The 16,974-nt window shown below is 44.3% G+C and overlaps 2 protein-coding genes across 2 annotated transcripts in view; one reads left to right on the forward strand and one right to left on the reverse strand.

Moving 5' to 3' along the window:
* Positions 1 to 4,825: 4,825 nt before the first annotated feature.
* Positions 4,826 to 14,220, reverse strand: PTGR3 (prostaglandin reductase 3). Its single transcript, XM_061364684.1, has 2 exons — positions 13,104 to 14,220; positions 4,826 to 6,968 (listed from the first exon to the last, which is right to left on the reverse strand). Exons 1-2 carry the CDS (start codon positions 13,418 to 13,420, stop codon positions 6,044 to 6,046), a joined length of 1,242 nt encoding a protein of 413 aa, XP_061220668.1. The 5' UTR covers positions 13,421 to 14,220; the 3' UTR covers positions 4,826 to 6,043.
* Positions 14,221 to 14,552: 332 nt separating this feature from the next.
* TSHZ1 (teashirt zinc finger homeobox 1) overlaps positions 14,553 to 16,974 on the forward strand; it is a 55,701-nt gene continuing 53,279 nt past the window's right edge. Inside the window, exon 1 of the mRNA XM_061364683.1 lies at positions 14,553 to 16,974. This exon is cut by the window's right edge and continues 154 nt beyond it. The gene's annotated coding sequence lies outside the window, so the exon portion shown is untranslated.

Below are 16,974 nucleotides of genomic sequence, written 5' to 3' on the forward strand. Positions count from 1 at the left end.
AAAATATAACTGAGATCAAAGTATTATTTGCTTGAGCTGCATACACAGTTTTGTTGTCTCTCACTGAGAATCAGCAGGACATACCTGCTTATCAGCAGGCCATAGAGTTTCTTGGGTTTTGCCTTGGGTCTGCTCTACATGTACTTTTGTGCTAGTAAAACACAGCTAGTGCAGTAAGCATTTAACCCCTTCAGCGTTATCATTTCATCTGGTCTAATAAGGCCCAGCTTTATCTCTGCTCAAGAGAGGCAGAACACACCAGCTGGGGAGGGGGAAAAAAAAAAAGAAAGAAAAATTAAAAAGAAAAGATTCCCAAGTACCTACCCAAGGAGTTAATGGAATAGGGTATATGTGAAGGGGTTAAAACACTACACAGGTACAGATCCTGTGGCAATTACAAATGTTATTGAAATAAAAACCAGAAACAGGAAGCCAAAAAACAGGTCCCTAAGGCAGGCATCTGTCTTAAATGATATCATTTGTCAAGTTTCCAGCATCTTGTGGTTGTGAACACAAAAAGAAGTTCTGTGTTGTACTAAGGACATTACATACTCATTAGTTGGAATGTTCCTGAAGTACATAATACAGGATTTTCATTTAATAAGAAGCAGCTACTTGCCACTGCATTGTACATAAATTCTGGGCATGCTGTTTGCCATTCAAGGATGTTCTACTTAATTTTTGACAGGTTTTTTTCTTCCTGTCCCCCTTTAGACTACACTGTAAAAACTGTGAGCAGAATGTGTTGCCACAGTATAAAAATCTTTTTAGAACATTTTCTGATTTCTGAAATCTGGATTCTTGCAATGACAAATATTGAAGGCTTTAATGCAGATATTAAATAAAAAAAAAAGAAAATTAAGTTACCTATAGGAGTATCGTAGCAAGAAAGCGAACATATATATATGTATGCATACACACAAATACATGTATACATCTCAGCGCAGTAACTCTTCATCACCCCCCATTCGCGATGAACAAACCTAACTGTAATTAATAGGTATAGTTCCCCTATCTGAACACTATTAGTGCATTAGAGTTAACTAATATATAAGCTTCTCTCTCACTGCCCTGCCAATGACCTTAAGCTTCACATGGTAGGAAGTCCACTTGCTGTAGAATAGGAAAGTAATTTATCCACCATGATTGTTCAGCCCAGGCCCCTCTGTAAAACAGCAACTGACAATTGTGCTGTATTATAGATGGTACATTTGTGGTGTGTACAATAGTGTGCAGAGCATCGAACTAACTTCCCCGATCACTGCAGGCAGGGTTTGAAAAGTGATCCTAGAAAGAAGAGACCACTTGCTGAGTGATAGCCCTCCATTTTCAAATCTTTTTTTTCCCTCTCCAAATATCTGTCCCCCCTTCCCTTTTTTTTTTTTTTACACAAAGAGAGACCTATATTGTTTTGTCACTTTAAGTAAAAGCAGGATGTAGCTTTCCATTCATAAAAGTATGTCATATTTCTTTTTTTTAAAAAAAAAAAAAAGCTACTTTGCTTTTATTTTACCTGGGATTTCCCTGCTTCTTTCCACGTCAGGATTTAGCATATTCCCTCAAAACATAATAAATTTCGATTCTGTAGCTTAAGGGATCCATCAGTTAAAATGTTAGTCTTTCATCTTTATTACCCTCCCATTAAAATGAAAGAAACCGGGACACACTTCAGTTTAGAAGAAGCAATTTAGCTGGTAATGTCCTTACTACTCAAGTCTTTACAAAGAGAGAAAGTGCATTATTGCTTATATTTCACACATCTATCTGCATAAGAAGCAACTAAAGCTTTCAGACACATGCGATATTAAATTTAATAATAATCTTTGATTAGATTATTTTATTACAACATTTTTCCATTACCAGTCATTTCCCGTACACATTTACATTCATAAAACGTGCAGGTTTCTCTTTGTTTGTGTATGTGTATATGTATTCATAAAGCAAGGAAAAGATTTCCTGGTTTGCTACAGCTGTTAGATCAGAAAAGAACAGATTAATAACTACCCACCACGTAGGACTAGGTTTTCTTGTACACTGCACCAGTAACCCTTTGCTATAATGAGGACACAAAGAGGCTCACATCAGGCTGCTCCTCTTCTTCATAACTCAAAAGCGTCACAGTGGCAATAGCCTCTAGTGCTATTTGTCTTTAGTGCAGTTGTGACACTTCGGCATGATCCATAATTTGGCAGCTATTTACCGTGACATTTCCCTTCAGTGCAGCCATAACATTCAGTGAAGCCATTATTTGGTTCCATTTACCATATAAATTGTATTGTCGTGCATGCATGCTAGCAGCTACATTAGGTACCTGAAAATGAGTAAATCTTGTAAAAGAGATACTAACAGCTATTCAGCAGAGAAATTTCTTTACTCCTCAGACAGAAGTAGAATATACATAATATCTGAAAACACTGCCTCAAACTTTTCCTTGAGAGACTGTAATTATTTGTATTTACATGACACAGCAGTTATTCATATCCACTTATTAAATATATACCTTGTATACACATACACGCACACACATGAATATGCACATGTAAAAATACACAGCAAACTATTGCTTGGTAGAAATCTAACTCAATTCAAAAAGATATTAGGAGATTCCGGAATAGCAATCAAGTAGAAAGCACATCTGTAAAATGTGCTGAGGGTTGCAGGCCAGGAGAGAGTGAGTACGAGTGTGTCCATGTGCGCGTGCGTATGCACACATGTGACAGACTCAGGAAAAAAGCCAGCTCTTCATCTAGTTCTTTGTTGTTTTTCCATAGAAGCATATGTGTGTAGGAAAGGGAAATTCTGCTATTAGCCTCAGCAAACAATGCCAGATTCCTCTGTAGCAAATTCATTTAGAAAGGTAAAATTAGGATGTAGTGCTAGCATCCACATCTCAATGAGCTGCTATTATTAATAGTATTATTATTTAAATCCCTGCTCTCTACGTATAGTATACTTAGTACTTCCAAGGCAAATGTATTATTATTTTTAATCATTTAAGTCCCCACTGTGCACACAGCTTTTAATACACCTTTTCTGCAAGCATATTAAGTGTATTGTTATTAATCCCTTGCTGTGACTCTAAAGTATTTCTTCTCCTTGTATGTTCAATGTCCTATCATCATTTAAACCTCTCAGTGTGTGCATGCCATATACATTTTCCTACCCATCTAATATTTAAACATTATTTAAATCCATCATAGCTTACTTACTCAAAGTCAGCCCTGCTTCCATAACTGTAAGTTTGCAGAATACACCTTTAAATAAAGAGAAGTTGGCTTTTTCCCCCTGCAAACAAAAAATTATTAAGAATCTCAGCTGAAAAGCCTCATCGAATTGTTTCAGAAATACTCTCCCCTCTCTCCCTGTTGATAGTGCTCTCTTTCAGCAATCTAAATGATAGAAATTGTACCTTTAAAAAAAAAAATTACTTCTTCATTCTGGTTTCATCCGTGGAACAGCAATCATATCCTGAGTTACCCCTATAGCTCAATACAAGCATTTGATGAAAAGGACAAGCCCAGCAGCCACAGCTCAACCCAAACACCAGAAAAGCTAAAAAATTGGTACACTGGCCATACAAGTTCTGCATATAACAAATTAAAACTTTTTATTAATGCTGTAACCAGTACAAAAGTAGTAAATAATAAGCCTGAAGCCAAAATCAAACCCACCAAATGTCATATTTGAATATACATATATGTAAACCTTCCAATGGTTCTACTTTCCTTATTTTGATGAGTGAAAGAGCCTGGGGAAGTTGCATTACTCAGTGTTATACATGAAGTAACATTAAAAAAAAGTAGAATGCTGTATGTCCAAACAAAATCCTATTGCCAGAAGAAATTTTTAGCACAAAAACATTTGGAATTCACTGCCTTAGAAACACCTAAATCCATTGGACTGACAATGATCAACACCTCTGAAATCAACCCATTTGGATGGGTTTTGGCATTTGACTGCAAGAACTTAATTTATTACCCAGGCAACTCTTTTGCACGTATCACAGATGTAACCAATTGTGCTCTTTTTATCTGTATTTTGGCCCAGTGCATCCCAAATACCTTTTTTTTTAAGATGCATTTATTGACCGAGGGCACCGCCTTTTTTCTGAAGATTAAAAGAAACCATGTGCCTAGGAACAAAATAGTGAGAATTTTGTGTGCTCTGATCTTGTGCAGTCCTTCAGTGTTTCCATCTTTCTAGCATCCAGTTGGAAGGCCAACATGCCTTTGTAAATGTGCAAAACATACAAAACACCACAAAATTTGCCATATTAGAGGGGCAAGAGGAAGTATGTTTCCAACTGCAGACCTTGGTGGAAACAAAAATCATAGTGGTTTGATTGATCATAGTGGTTTCAGCTTGATAACAGAAATGGTAACTAACAAAACTCAAGCCACTCAGCCTTTCCCCAAAATCCTCCCAAGTGGGACTAAACCCCATAGTCAGCCCAAAGAGACAGTTCTTTGCTCACACAATTCTAATGACATATGCACTAAAAAAATACAGTAAGAATGTGCTAAATCAAAGTTAATAATACTTTTTCTACTGCCTGTACCACTGAACAAAATGTTTTTCCTACATGTTACTTTTTAAAATGTCATGTACAGTCAGTCCTGAATAATGTCCCAAAATTAAGGTTACCCTGGATTTTTCCTTCAACCCCTAGACATTATCAGCCTATCATTACATTTATTATTAGGCATAGGATCTTAGGAATTTTCCATCTCTCCAACTGCCTACAAATGTATGTATTTCAAAGGATGTGGCAAAATCAGCCTTGAAGATCTTAAACATTTGCTATGGAAAAAAGATGAAGAGCAAGCACAGCTTAAAGTATTTTATTGTTTTGGAAAATCTTACACTTCTAGCTGGAATTCCCAATGTATGTACTGCTAACAGTATCTGTTAAGTGAGGAAGAATTTTCAAAACTTTACAAAACCTTTTAACTGCACTCCCTAGATAATCTATGACTGAGCGTCAGCACGCGTACGAGGTTCTGTGATTGTAGATTTAAAATGGCCTTGCTCTTTGTAACAGGGCTTCTGCAGAAGCAATATTCGGTAGAAGTACAAGTAGCAGCCTGATTATGGGAAGTCACATCAAGAATCATCAGTCAAAGAATTCTACGACACAGTGATTATCTACAGAGGAGCTAGTTGGCAAGAACTATATCAATATGAATAAATGCCACAAATATTTAAATAGCTTTTTAAACTTTATTAAATCTTAAAAAAAATGTACAGGACCTAAACACATGTGAACATGGCTCAAAACCCCACTTCAGTAATCTTGCAATACTGACTACAGGGGTGGGGGTGGGGGGGAGAACAGTAAACAGTAACTGTAGCAAATGAAAAGGCCAGAAAATGAGATTATGCTGCAACTTGTATTTAAAGATTTAAAAGAAAATTGCACAGTTGCTTACAGTTATGAAAGACATTAAAAAAAAAAAAAAAAAAGAAAAAAGTCAAGTTGCTTAATATTACTAACATGTCAGAAATTTCTCTGTGTAACCAGTCAAGGAATACCACTATGATCCATGGTGCAACTGAACTATGATTATCGTGTTTGTGACAAACAATCAAGAGAACAATTTTTTCCAGAAACTTCAGGAGATTAATAGAGCCACCATAAGATAGAACTGGTTTCTTAGTCCTGTTCTATTTTATTTTTAATCAGGGAATCAAAATTGTTAAAAGATTATTTTTTTTTCCTGAGCTGAACTATATATAAAGTCCTATCAAGCCAGTCTAAATCTGCTCCTATATTAAGACTTATTCTGTCAAGAACAATATTCTTGTCTCACACTAGCCTAAGTGACAGAATCAAACACAGGCCCATTAAGTCCTTGCTACAGCCACTGATTTAAGTACTCATAAGAAAAGAAAAAGAAAACACAAAACTTTTATTAACACCTTAATGCTGTTTTTTAATATAGTATCCATTACTAAGTTAAAAAAAAAAATTAAATTGTTTCTAGTAATTCTGAGGCATAAAGTGCCCATTTTCTCTCTGCTGATTTATATCATTGTTCTGTTTTTACAGCTTACTGTTGACAGAGTGAGGTAATTCAACTACAATTTTTCCAATGTTTTTTCCCATGTACATGTAATCTACAGCACGGAATACAGACTCCAAGCCAGTGAACTTGCCCTCCGGAGACATGTCTCCAAAGTCCACCTCACAAACCAGGTCTCCTCTTTCATACATCTCGAGCAAGTCCTTCAGAGCCACTTTGTATTCAGAAAGGTAATGGTTCAAGAAGAAACCCCGGATGCTGGCAGACTTCTTCAACAGTTTTGCTGGCAATAACTCTGCTTTAACAGGCTGGAGGCCAGTAGGGTTTTGGTAGCCAGTGATAAACCCAATAACTATCAGGCACCCTTTGGTAGCCAAGGAGTTAAGAGCCAAGTCAAACATCTTTCCCCCAACAGATTCATACACTACATCCACACCTTCAGGGTACTCCTTCCTAAGAACAGATTCAACATTTTCAGTTTTATAGTTGATTGTACAGTCGCAGCCAATGGATTTCAGAAAACCACCCTTTTCATCACTGGAGCAGGTTCCAATTACATGGCATTTTGCCGCCTTTGCAAGCTGCACAGCAAACTGGCCCGTTCCTCCAGCCGCTGCTGTCACCAGAACCTTCTTGCCTTCAGAGAGGTTTCCCAGCTCCTTCAAACTGATGTATGCAGTAGCGCCACTTACCATTAAAGTAAGAAACTCAGGTTTCACACAGGGTAGAGGTACTGCTTGTTTGGCAGGCACAACAGTGTATTCAGCAAAGGAACCTGCTTTCACATAGGCCACAGCTTGACCCACTGTATAACTGGCACTAGCACTGAGTCCTAACGCTACCACATCACCGACACCTTCAAACCCTATATCGAATGGGGGTTTAACTGATGGGTCATATCGGCCAGCTGAGTAGTTTATGTCAGATGCATTAATGCCGACAAATCTAGAAGAAAACAAAAAAGTATTAACGAGATGTATTCCTTACCAAGTCTTTGTAGTATGAGAAACCTTCAATTTAAATTTGTGGGATAAGTACAAGACTTTTACTGATTATTGGTATATCTGTATAATGAGTACACTCCAGTTTACATTCTGTTAGTCTAGAATTAAAGATTTGCTAAAAAGCAAACAAACAAAAAAACCCCAGAACCCAAAACCACCTAAAGAAACCCAACAAACCCAAAACAACACAACCCCCCCCAAAACAAGAACAAAACACTAAATCCCCAAACCAATCCCCCCTTCCCCCCCAAAAAAAGCCCCAAACCAAACTTGTCTTTTCCTTAGGTCCATCTGACCTAAACTAAAAATAATTTTGTAAAAGATTAAAGGATGAAAATTAATTGAGCACTTTATGCAAGACGTGAAAACACTGAAGAATAAACGTGCAAAGCGGTAAATATGTGGATTCTGGCAACAAATTTACATTTTTTGAATATAATAATACTGTTAATGACTAATGATCATATTAACTATCGATGTCATTTGCAAGGTCATGCTACTGTAGGCAAGTACTTTTTAATTGATGGAGTCACTACAGCAAATGTGCCTTTTGATGTAGCTAATGTCAGCGTTAAGATATTTTTCCTTATATAAATTACTTGCAACACATCAAAACAACCTTGCACAGAAGGACTAAAACTGTAAGACTGAGTATCAAGTCCTACTGACCTCTAACAGGTGAAAAAGGATGCCAGTTTTATGTTTGTTTGTTTTAGAAAATCATGGAGACATTCTCACAACTTGATAAGCACTAGGAAATAATGCCTAAAAGAAAGTCATATCTAGCTTAAACACAAAGAATATTTTAGGAACACTCTTTTTAAAAAAACCCAAACATAACAGTATTTCCACACAGACAAGGGAAGAGACAAGGGGATGATTCTGTTAACTGGAAAATGTAAAAAACCCATATGCAACAGAAAACACCAGGACTGTTAGAACACATGGAAAGTGACAACCTGAAAGGTGTACTTGATACCATGGGAAAGCTGAAGAGGTATGCAAACAGAGCGCTTTAATTGTTGCAGTTAGCAGTAGGCTCAAATTGTGTGTGTAGTTCAAAATTGCTTGCATACGGAGCAAGAACTAAAAAGCGTTTTGCTCATTTTTGTTTCCTTCATTCTTTATAGCAGGGGGGCCTCAAACTTTCACCATCGTGATGTGTTATGTATAAAAAGACACGTACGCATAAACATATACACCACGCATAAGATAGGTGAAAGTGACTGTTGCTCTTTTTAATTCTGCCTTTAATTCACTGCTCAGCCGCAAAAAAAAAAAAAAAAAAAAAAAAAGAAAAAAAAAAAAGCCTACGTCTCGTTCGTACATATAAAAAAATTCTCTGTTACCGTGCTTTAAGGTAACTCCCGTATAGCACTGCTAAAAGACGGATAAAAAATGGTAACGGAGCAGCAGCTTCCGAGGCAATCCTTGTCCCCCGGGCGCCAGGGAGAAGGGCTCGGACCACCGAGGCCAGACGTGCCGGCGTTTCGCTACCCACCTCCCGCTTTTACACCCCGACTCCTGTGGGGAGCCGTGCTCACCCCCTCCCCGCTCTCAGCCCCTCTCCCAGCTGGGCGGTCTCGGTAGCTGCCAGGCCGGCCCTCCGGGGCTCACCCTGCCCCGCACCAGCCGCAGCCCGAAAGTCAGGTCCTCGCTCCCCACGGGGCCGAGCCCCCTCCTCACTTGCACCGCACCGCACCGCACACTGCCTGCCGGCGGACGCACCCTGGAGAAGGGGCGGCAGAACGAGCCCTCATCCCCTCCCTATAGAAGCTGCTCCTCTTCCCAGCGCTGCTCTGCAGCGGGGACAGCACAAAGACAGATAAACCCCCGTCCGAGGGCAAAACTTTGCATGGAGGGAAGGTTCAGGTCGTGCCGTGGGCCAGACGCTTGACGAGCAGGACAACAGCACACGCACCGCTGCTTTTGTTCCGGAGCCGAGGAGGATGCAAACATTTCCCTCCCGGGCCGCACAGCAACTTGTGCGTGCGGCTACAAGGGGCCGCGGCGCGTAACTCGGTGCTGCCCGGCCGCTCCCCGCTTCTCAGGGCACCGTGCGGAGCTTTCCTCAGGGCTAGGGCGGTCGGGCACCAGCTGCGGGGTCCCAGGGCTTCAAGAACGGGTACTGCCGTGAGAGAAGAGCAGGCGGGCCGGTTAACCCTGCCCGTCCCTGCCGGCTCCTGTACTGGCAGGGCTAGGGAGGACAAAGCCGTGTGCGCTGCCCCGATGTGCGGGGGGAGTCGTCCTGTCCCCCCCGCACACACACATAGTTACACAGACACGAGTGTATACACACGCACCAGCTCCCTGCCCGTCCCCGTGGGGCTGCTGGGCCACAGGAAACAGTTCTCCTTGGCTCATCATTATTAATCAATACAGTCTGCCGCCCGGTCCTCCCCCCCTAATTTTTGTAAACTCCCTTTTTATTGTGTGCGAACTCGAAACTCCTGCTCGTGTCATACGGCATTTATTTTGTTGGTTTTTTTTCTTTTTTCAAAAAAGATTGTTTAGTCTTTTGGATTCCTCTCACATTAAAATGATCCTATGCTGCATCTGGATTAAAACATATTGTCTAATTTGCCTTGTCATTCCAGCTGACAGAAGGGAGATGGTAGGATGTGCCCGCAGTTTCTTAGATTATTTTGCTTTTCTAAGTAGGAATAAGTACGATTTACAAGCTGAAGATCAGTTTACTAACTTCTGAGACTGAGAAAAGGAGAACACAGAAGTAAGAGCTACTTGGGATGCTGGTGGGGTTTAAGACCTCTTCCTAATCTTTTACATTGTCTTGCTTTACTTCCTTACTTAAAAATCCATTATTTGATTCAGCAGTTCCTAACTAAGGGTTGCTCCTTCATCACTAAAAGATGTAACCCCGGGGGTGGGGGGATGGGGGTAAAGCTGGAGACTGGCTTTTCCCAAAATAATTACGCACATTGAGTCACTCGTTTTATTTATACTCAACAGTGTTGAACCCCTCGTATTGTTTATTACAGAAAACACGAGGACACCGCCGAGGGGAGGAAATGCTGCTTTTCTACCACAACAGAGCGTGAGACACTGAAAACCAGCACCACAGCCTTAAACGCAGACAAAACAAAGTCATCCAAACCAGTACTATGCAAGAAAAACATTATTTAGACCAAACACTCAGCAGAAACAGTCCTCCGCTTATCCCACTGTGATCCATTAGTCCCTCGGTTCAAAAAACTTTCTCTTACTCCTTTTTCTAGAAACTTTGTTGCCATCTTCCAGCCCAACAGTGAAACCCTTACAGGTATTTTGGAAACTAGATGTGTCACTGCCTTGAGCAAATCTCGAAAATCCCCCAACAACTTTAAGAAGGACCAGATCTTCAGAACCTTTTGGTCCTTACCCTGCCATAAAACAGAGTAACGTTGCCCGCGTCTTCTCCCTCACTCCCCAAAACCAGAACAGCCATATGAAACTTAAGTGGCTTCATCAAGGATTTTTTTATTCACCTTTTCCCCTCCTCCTCCTCCTCTGCACAGAATTGAAGTAAAATAGTACTTTCAATTGATTTATAGTTTTGAAGGATTTCTGAACAAAGGACAGATTTTTTTTTTCTTTGTAAAAAAAGTAGACATAAGGGTTGTTGGCTTAGTTCTCTAAAGGAGAAGAAAGAGTGGAATAAAGTTCCCCTTAACTGTATATTATTTTAAAATATCTATCCATACAGGAACTCAGCACATTTTCATTTCCCATTTCTCTAAATCCCAAACCAGATTTTATTGTGGTGGATGACGACTGTTTTGCATGAAAAGCTCAAAGCAATTAATACTATTCATGGGTGTGACTAGCACTAAAATGGACAAATTTGCAAATGCACCTTTGGAACTCGACTCCTTTATTGTTTTGCTTTTAATTGTATGTTTCTACCTATTAGAAAATGTATAGTTGCATTTAGGGCTTATTTAAAAAAAAAAAAAAAAAGACGTAAAAATAAATGGAGCCAGGGACTCATCATTTCAGGACAGGAAAATGCTTCCCCAGGGTGACAACTGAGGAGGAAACATTCAGAACTCGCTTCCTGCTGCAGCTTGTACACAGGGAATGACCCTGTGTCTTCTGTGATATATCCCAGAAAACAATAACAGAGAAGAAACACCACAAAAAATACAAAATGTATGAACTCTAAATCTAGCCTTTACCACTCACCTCTCCCTCCCCACTCGTGTGTGTCTGTACAGGAACACGTGTGTAACAGGCTGATGTGTTAAACCTCAGTAATTGCTTGTCTGAAACTGTGGACCAGCTTCTGCCTTCGGTCTGGGCGAGCTCTGTGCCTCAGAACTCTCACCATGAGGTGTGCATGTCCCTCTTGCACCCACAGAGCCCACCCAGCAAAGGGAGGGGAGAGAAAAAGGAAGGGTTACTCTGGAAGCTATATAAAAACTGAGTAAATTTTTAAAATTCGGACAGGAGGGGGAGAGGGGGGGAGAGAGAGGAGGATGAGAATGAGAAAGACTTCCAGTGCAGGAGCTGGGGGAAGGGGATTTGGGAAACAAGGATGCCACTCTGCCTCACATTACCCGACTACAGACTTGCTACTTGTATCACAAGTCCTTCGAACTCTTCCACCAAAAGGAATTAAACTCCAGCCTGACGGCTATTTCATGCCATTATTGTTTCATGGTCATTAGTGGATGCAGCGACACAGAGGTTTAGAATTTGAGGTTTAGAGGGAATTTCGGTTTCAGAAGTTCTAGTGGGAGATGTCAGCATCAGATTAAAGTGCCACAGAAGCTTTCTCATCAGCTCCTGGAGGAGTCCCTGGTCTACTTTCTCCTTACTCCTTTCTTTACCATGTATTTATATGTTACATATGGACACATGTTAGAGATTACACGTACACACACAGTCACACACTGCCTTAATAGAACTTTCAGCATTGTTCTCAAGCCAACTTAGTACTTCTTAACACCTTTAGGCTCCAACAGAGAGCATGGCAAACTGTGTTACTACAATTTCCTTGCTCGACAAGAACCTGAGAGTGCTGCTCTCTCTCTTCTGTGCCAGCCACGCAGTCTGCTCCAAAGTTCCCAGAGTTTCAGCTTCCCCTCGTGGGCAGAGAAACCTCTGAACTTTAACCGGCTTACTTTTAGCTTAAGGAACAAGGAAGGAGCCATTGAGAGCAGGTTTATGGAGACAGCTGTGGGGAGGCACGTTTTGTCCTCAGCAGTTTTCATTTCATGGCAAGCTGGTCACCGCGCTGGACGCTCAGTCCTAGCGCTGGCGCAGGATTTACGGCGTATTATGTTAAGCAAAATGTCACCTCCTCACTCCCCGCCCGACCCGGCTCCACTCCGAAAAGCCGCCCGCAACTGCGGGGCCCAGGGAGGCCGCGGCTCTGCCGGGTTGTGCTGGGCTGGGCCGCTGCCCTGCCCCCGCCTTCGGCGCGCAGCGACGGGGTGGTGCCGGGGCTGGCAGGGCTGACGGTCCCAGCCCTCTGCCCGCGGTGAGTCATGGCTGGCCTAGGGCTGGCCGCGCCAGGCCGCAGCGGGGAAGAGATGAGAGGCATGCAGGGCAGCAGATGCAGGGTGGCACATCGGGGTGCTGGGGCACACGGCTGTACGGTAGCGTCTCCCCACTGTCGTGTGGTTACGGTGGGGACACACTCCCGGCCCGGGGACTGTGTGCGTGTGACAAGCCCTGGGAGTGACTCTGCAAGCTCTTCTCGGCGCCTCACTACATCCTCGGCTCTCAAAGAGTATAAAAAACTTGCCTCTTCCCCACCTTGGCATAGGGGCCCTGAGGTGTTCCCCTTCCTTCGGACAGGAACAGCACACACACACCCGCCAGAGAAATATGAGGAGAGGAGGAGGGGGAAGTGTCACCCCCACATACGTGGATGGGGCGATCGGACTGTGGCACCAGAGGCTCAAAACAACAACAATAAAATTAAATTAACAGTCGCCAGATGGCAGCTGGCTCAAGTTTGGAGACGGTCTCCGAAGTGAGGGAGCCTATGTGAGGGAGCAGGCCACAAGGTGCGAGAAGCCGGCAGGGGCCGAGGTCGGGGCGCGGGGGGGGACGACAGTCGGTCGCTCACCTGTTCCTGACAAGGAGATCTCCGTCTCCCGGGAGTGGCACGGGCGAGTCCTGCTGCAGGGTAACCGCTTCCCTGAAGTTCTGGCTCAGCTTAGTCACCACCAGCTTCTTCATGGAGCTGGGGATGGACGAGCCCTGGAAATCCAGAAAGTGACGGGAGTAGGACATGTCCAGGATGGCCCGCGGCCGGCTGCCACCGAAGTAGGACCAGGAGGGACCCGCAGCGGCGCAGGACGGCTGCTGCCACCGCCGCCACCACCACCAGCACCGCGGTACCCGGGAGCTCAGCCAAGCGCCGCTTTTTGCGCTAAAACTCATGCCCTGCCTCGGCTCTCCTCTTGTCCCCTTGCTCGGGAGAGCTCTGGCTCGGGATTCCAAACGACTCGCAGGACCCGCCGCCACCGGGCCGGCACGAGAAACTATCCTCAGGCAGCTATTAATGTATGTAAATAAAGCCCTGTGCAGCAAGCTCCAGCCTGCCTCCGTCCTTCCCACCCAGCCGGCCCCTCCGCCACGCGGAAACGCCGCCCGAGGAGCAGCCGCAAGATGGTCCCCGGCAGCCGGTCCTCTTCTGCCGTCGCTAGCGCTACCGAGAAGCAACGCTGGCCCGCTCCCGCGGCCGTCCGTTCCGCCAGCCCGCTGCCAGCGGCTGCGCCCGGCTCTGCCGTACCCGACCCGCCTGGCCACACACACACACACTATAGACAGACACACACGAGCACTGCCTGCCCCCGCCCGCACCGCCGCCGTGCCTCAAGGACGGCGGCCGGGGTCGTGCTCTGCCTGCCAGTGAGGCAGATGTACGGAAGGCCGGATTTCTTCCTAAAGATTGCTTTTAATTTGCACGCTGCCTCTGGCTAAGGGATTTAAAAAACGCGGAAGGGGGGGAAAGGGAAAAGGGGAAGGAAAAGAGAAACGCCACGGATCCCCTCCCCCTCCAACCCATTCTTTAGTTTACAAAAAGAGGTTATCGTTCTGAAAAAGATGATAATATAGAGATAGGAGGAAAGGACGATGAATTATCGGGTCGGTGAGGTAAACGCAGCGAAGTTGCGCCTAATCTCCCAATGTTGTTATTAGCCACCGCCGAAGAGCCGCTGCCCGCGGGGGAAGGCTCCGCCCCTTCCGTGCGAAACGTTCACTTCCTCGCAAGGTGCTACGAATCAACCCCGAGACATTACCGACCGACCGACCGACAGCGCTCGGAGAACGGGGTGCGAGCCGCGGTGGCGGTTACGGCCGTTGAGAGAGCTGAGGCACAGAGCCGGAGAAGAAGGAAGAAGAAGGGGGAATTAAAGAGGCAAAAGCTGTTCCCGCCGCCGGGAATGCCGTGCGGTCCGCCCCCTCTCTTCCCGCCGCCGTTCTGAAAGGAGGCGAAGGTTGACTGGCTGCTGTCAGTTCATTTGGGTCGCGGTCGTGTCGCCGTCCCCGTCCCCCCCCCCCCCAGCTCCCTGTTACTGACAGAAAAACGTGGTTTACCTTTTCTTTCTTCTTAAAACCTCCACACCTGTATTACCTCTTGGTGTAGACTATGTTTTGGTGAGGGAACGTGAGCAGGAAATCGGCTGGGTGAAGGCAGCAAAGTAAATGGTGTGATGGAGCCGCCGATTTCAACTTGGTAAAACTGCGCGGAGGGGGGAGGGGGATAACGCTGTAGGGATGTTGCACCAGTGTAGGAGCAGCACACGCGTAGTACTTCTAGGATTAACTCTATCCTACCAGTGCAAACACCTCGCTGCTTAATTTTGCGGCAGTAATAATAAAAAATGTCCCCTATTCCCTGAAAGAGCAGAATTTCAGTGCCCAGTGTCTTCCTCCAGGAATCAGCTGCGTAGTTTTTATTTGCTTTCTTGAGTGGAGAAAAAAAAGGGAAGAACCCTTCTGTTCTCGCAGTTAACATTATATAAATCCCCAGACACATACTGTGCGAAACGTATTAACAGCAGCGTGTTTCGTGTGCTGCAGTTCTTGCTCTGCAATCTGTTGGTATTTCAAAAGTCAGGGTGAAGTGTAATCTCCCACAAATCGTCTAACTCGGTGCCCGGTCGACGTGTGCCATGGCGAGGTATCACCTCCTGCCTCCTTTTGGGTTTTATTTATTTTTTTTAAGTTAGCTGGAACAAGACCTCTGCTGAAGTTACATCGGCACATGCGTCTTGCACAGCACTTTGGCAAGTGGATTATAATAACAACCCCCTCAACGCGTGTCTCACATGAGGAATCTTTTATGCCGCTCTGTATTAAGACTTTTTTTTTTCATATTGTTTAGCTCTAGGAGAGGGGGAGGAAAAAAATGAAAACAAAGCAATTAAAAAGATTGACAGGTATGGGTTTGTGTGAGACCTATTTGTAATTGTCAGGGTGACGTGGGCAAGAGGAGGAGGAGTAACAAACTGAAGCAGGAAAAGCAGCTCGATGTGTCTGTCTATCAGTTGAGGCTGTCTGAGAGCCCTGGGATCCGAATGTGTGTTATATTTCAGTGAAAAGAGAAGAGAGGGAGAGTGGATCTCTTTCTCTCCCAGGAGTTTGGGGGGGGGGGACGACAGTTCATGTTAATCTGTCCCACTCAGTGAATGTCTTTTCTTCCTCCTCCCCCCTTCCTCTTTGCACACACTCTCCGGGGTTTTTCTTGGTTTTGGCAATTTTTTGTGTGTGTGTTCCTTTTTTCTTTTTTTTTTCCTTCTGTTGCAGATCAAGATCAACAAAAAAAATCCATGATAAAAAAAAGTGTTTGCATTATATGTAGTATCAGAAGAAGCTTCGATTTGTGGAGGAAAAAAAAGGAGAGCAAGAAAGAAAAGTAGTCCTCTCCGGTGGTGACACTGTTTGATCTGTGACTGTTTGGAAGGTGGAGGAGTGACTGACATTTCCCATCCGGTGTATATGTATGTATGGGGGCTTTACGCCTTTTTATTATTTGCTTTCTTGCTCTTAGACTAAGTGCTGGGAGGAGGAGAGACTGGATCGACCTCGGTTTTTGCACAATGAACAAACTATTATCAACGCAATAAAAAAACAAACAAACAACACCCACCACCCCCCAACAACAACAACAACAGCAACAACAACACACAAATCCACGAGCTTGAAACAAGCCAGCCAGCGAGAGAGCGAGAAAGTTGCTCTTTGAGACTCTTTGATCTTGGAGAAAGCCTGAGAGGGGGGGAGTGACTGAATTTACCGTCTCATCGCCGCCGCTTGCTCGGCTCTCCACCGCCAAGAAGAAGACGAAGAAGTGATTAAGGAAAGGAGAGGGAGAAGGGGAGAGAGGAAAAGGAGGAGAAAAAAAAAAAAAAAAGAAAAGAACGAAGAAAGATAATGGATTTGGGCTACAGATTGAACTGATCAAATGTTATTTATTTTGCACATCTCCACTGGCATCTTCCCTGCTGCTGCTGCTGCCGAGAGGACTGAAGAGCTTTGTCTTATAAGGAACTTAAAAGAGAGAAGAGAGAGAGAGCGTGTGTGAGAGAGAGAGGAAAATTAACCTTGTAAATGAAAACATTTCCTAAGCAAGTTTTTGGAGTGGCGGCGGAAATTGGCATCCCTGTCACCAGTCCGTGGCTCGCCTCATCCCACACCCCACCTTCCCCCCCGCCCCGCGCACCCCGCTCGCCGCGCCGGGAGCTGACCCGGGGGGGGGACCCGGGCCGGGCGAGAGGAGAACCCGACCAAACTTTTTCTCCTTCCTCCCCCCCCCCCCCTCCTCCTTCCTCCTCCTCTCCCTCTCTCCCATTCCTCCCCACCCTCCCTCTCTCTCTTCCTAGGCGGAATTAGAAGTTGAATCCGCTTTCTTTTCTCCTTCCTCCCCCTCCCTCCTTCCCTCCCTTCTCCTTCCCCCCCTCCCCCCCCATTTTATTTTTTTATTTATG

This window comes from Neopsephotus bourkii, unplaced genomic scaffold, assembly GCF_033783945.1.
Source record: "Neopsephotus bourkii isolate Nb327-2 ecotype Australia unplaced genomic scaffold, CSIRO-AGI_Nbou_v1 NB_1248, whole genome shotgun sequence".
In the NCBI taxonomy this organism is placed as follows: Eukaryota; Metazoa; Chordata; class Aves; order Psittaciformes; family Psittacidae; genus Neopsephotus; species Neopsephotus bourkii.

Excerpts from the sequence above, each read along its gene's own strand:
- PTGR3 (XM_061364684.1), bottom strand. The coding sequence starts at position 13,420 with ATGAGTTTTAGCGCAAAAAGCGGCGCTTGGCTGAGCTCCCGGGTACCG. Across the intron at positions 6,969-13,103 it reads GATCTCCTTGTCAGGAACAG|ATTTGTCGGCATTAATGCAT; the intron begins GTGAGCGACCGA and ends GTTTTCTTCTAG.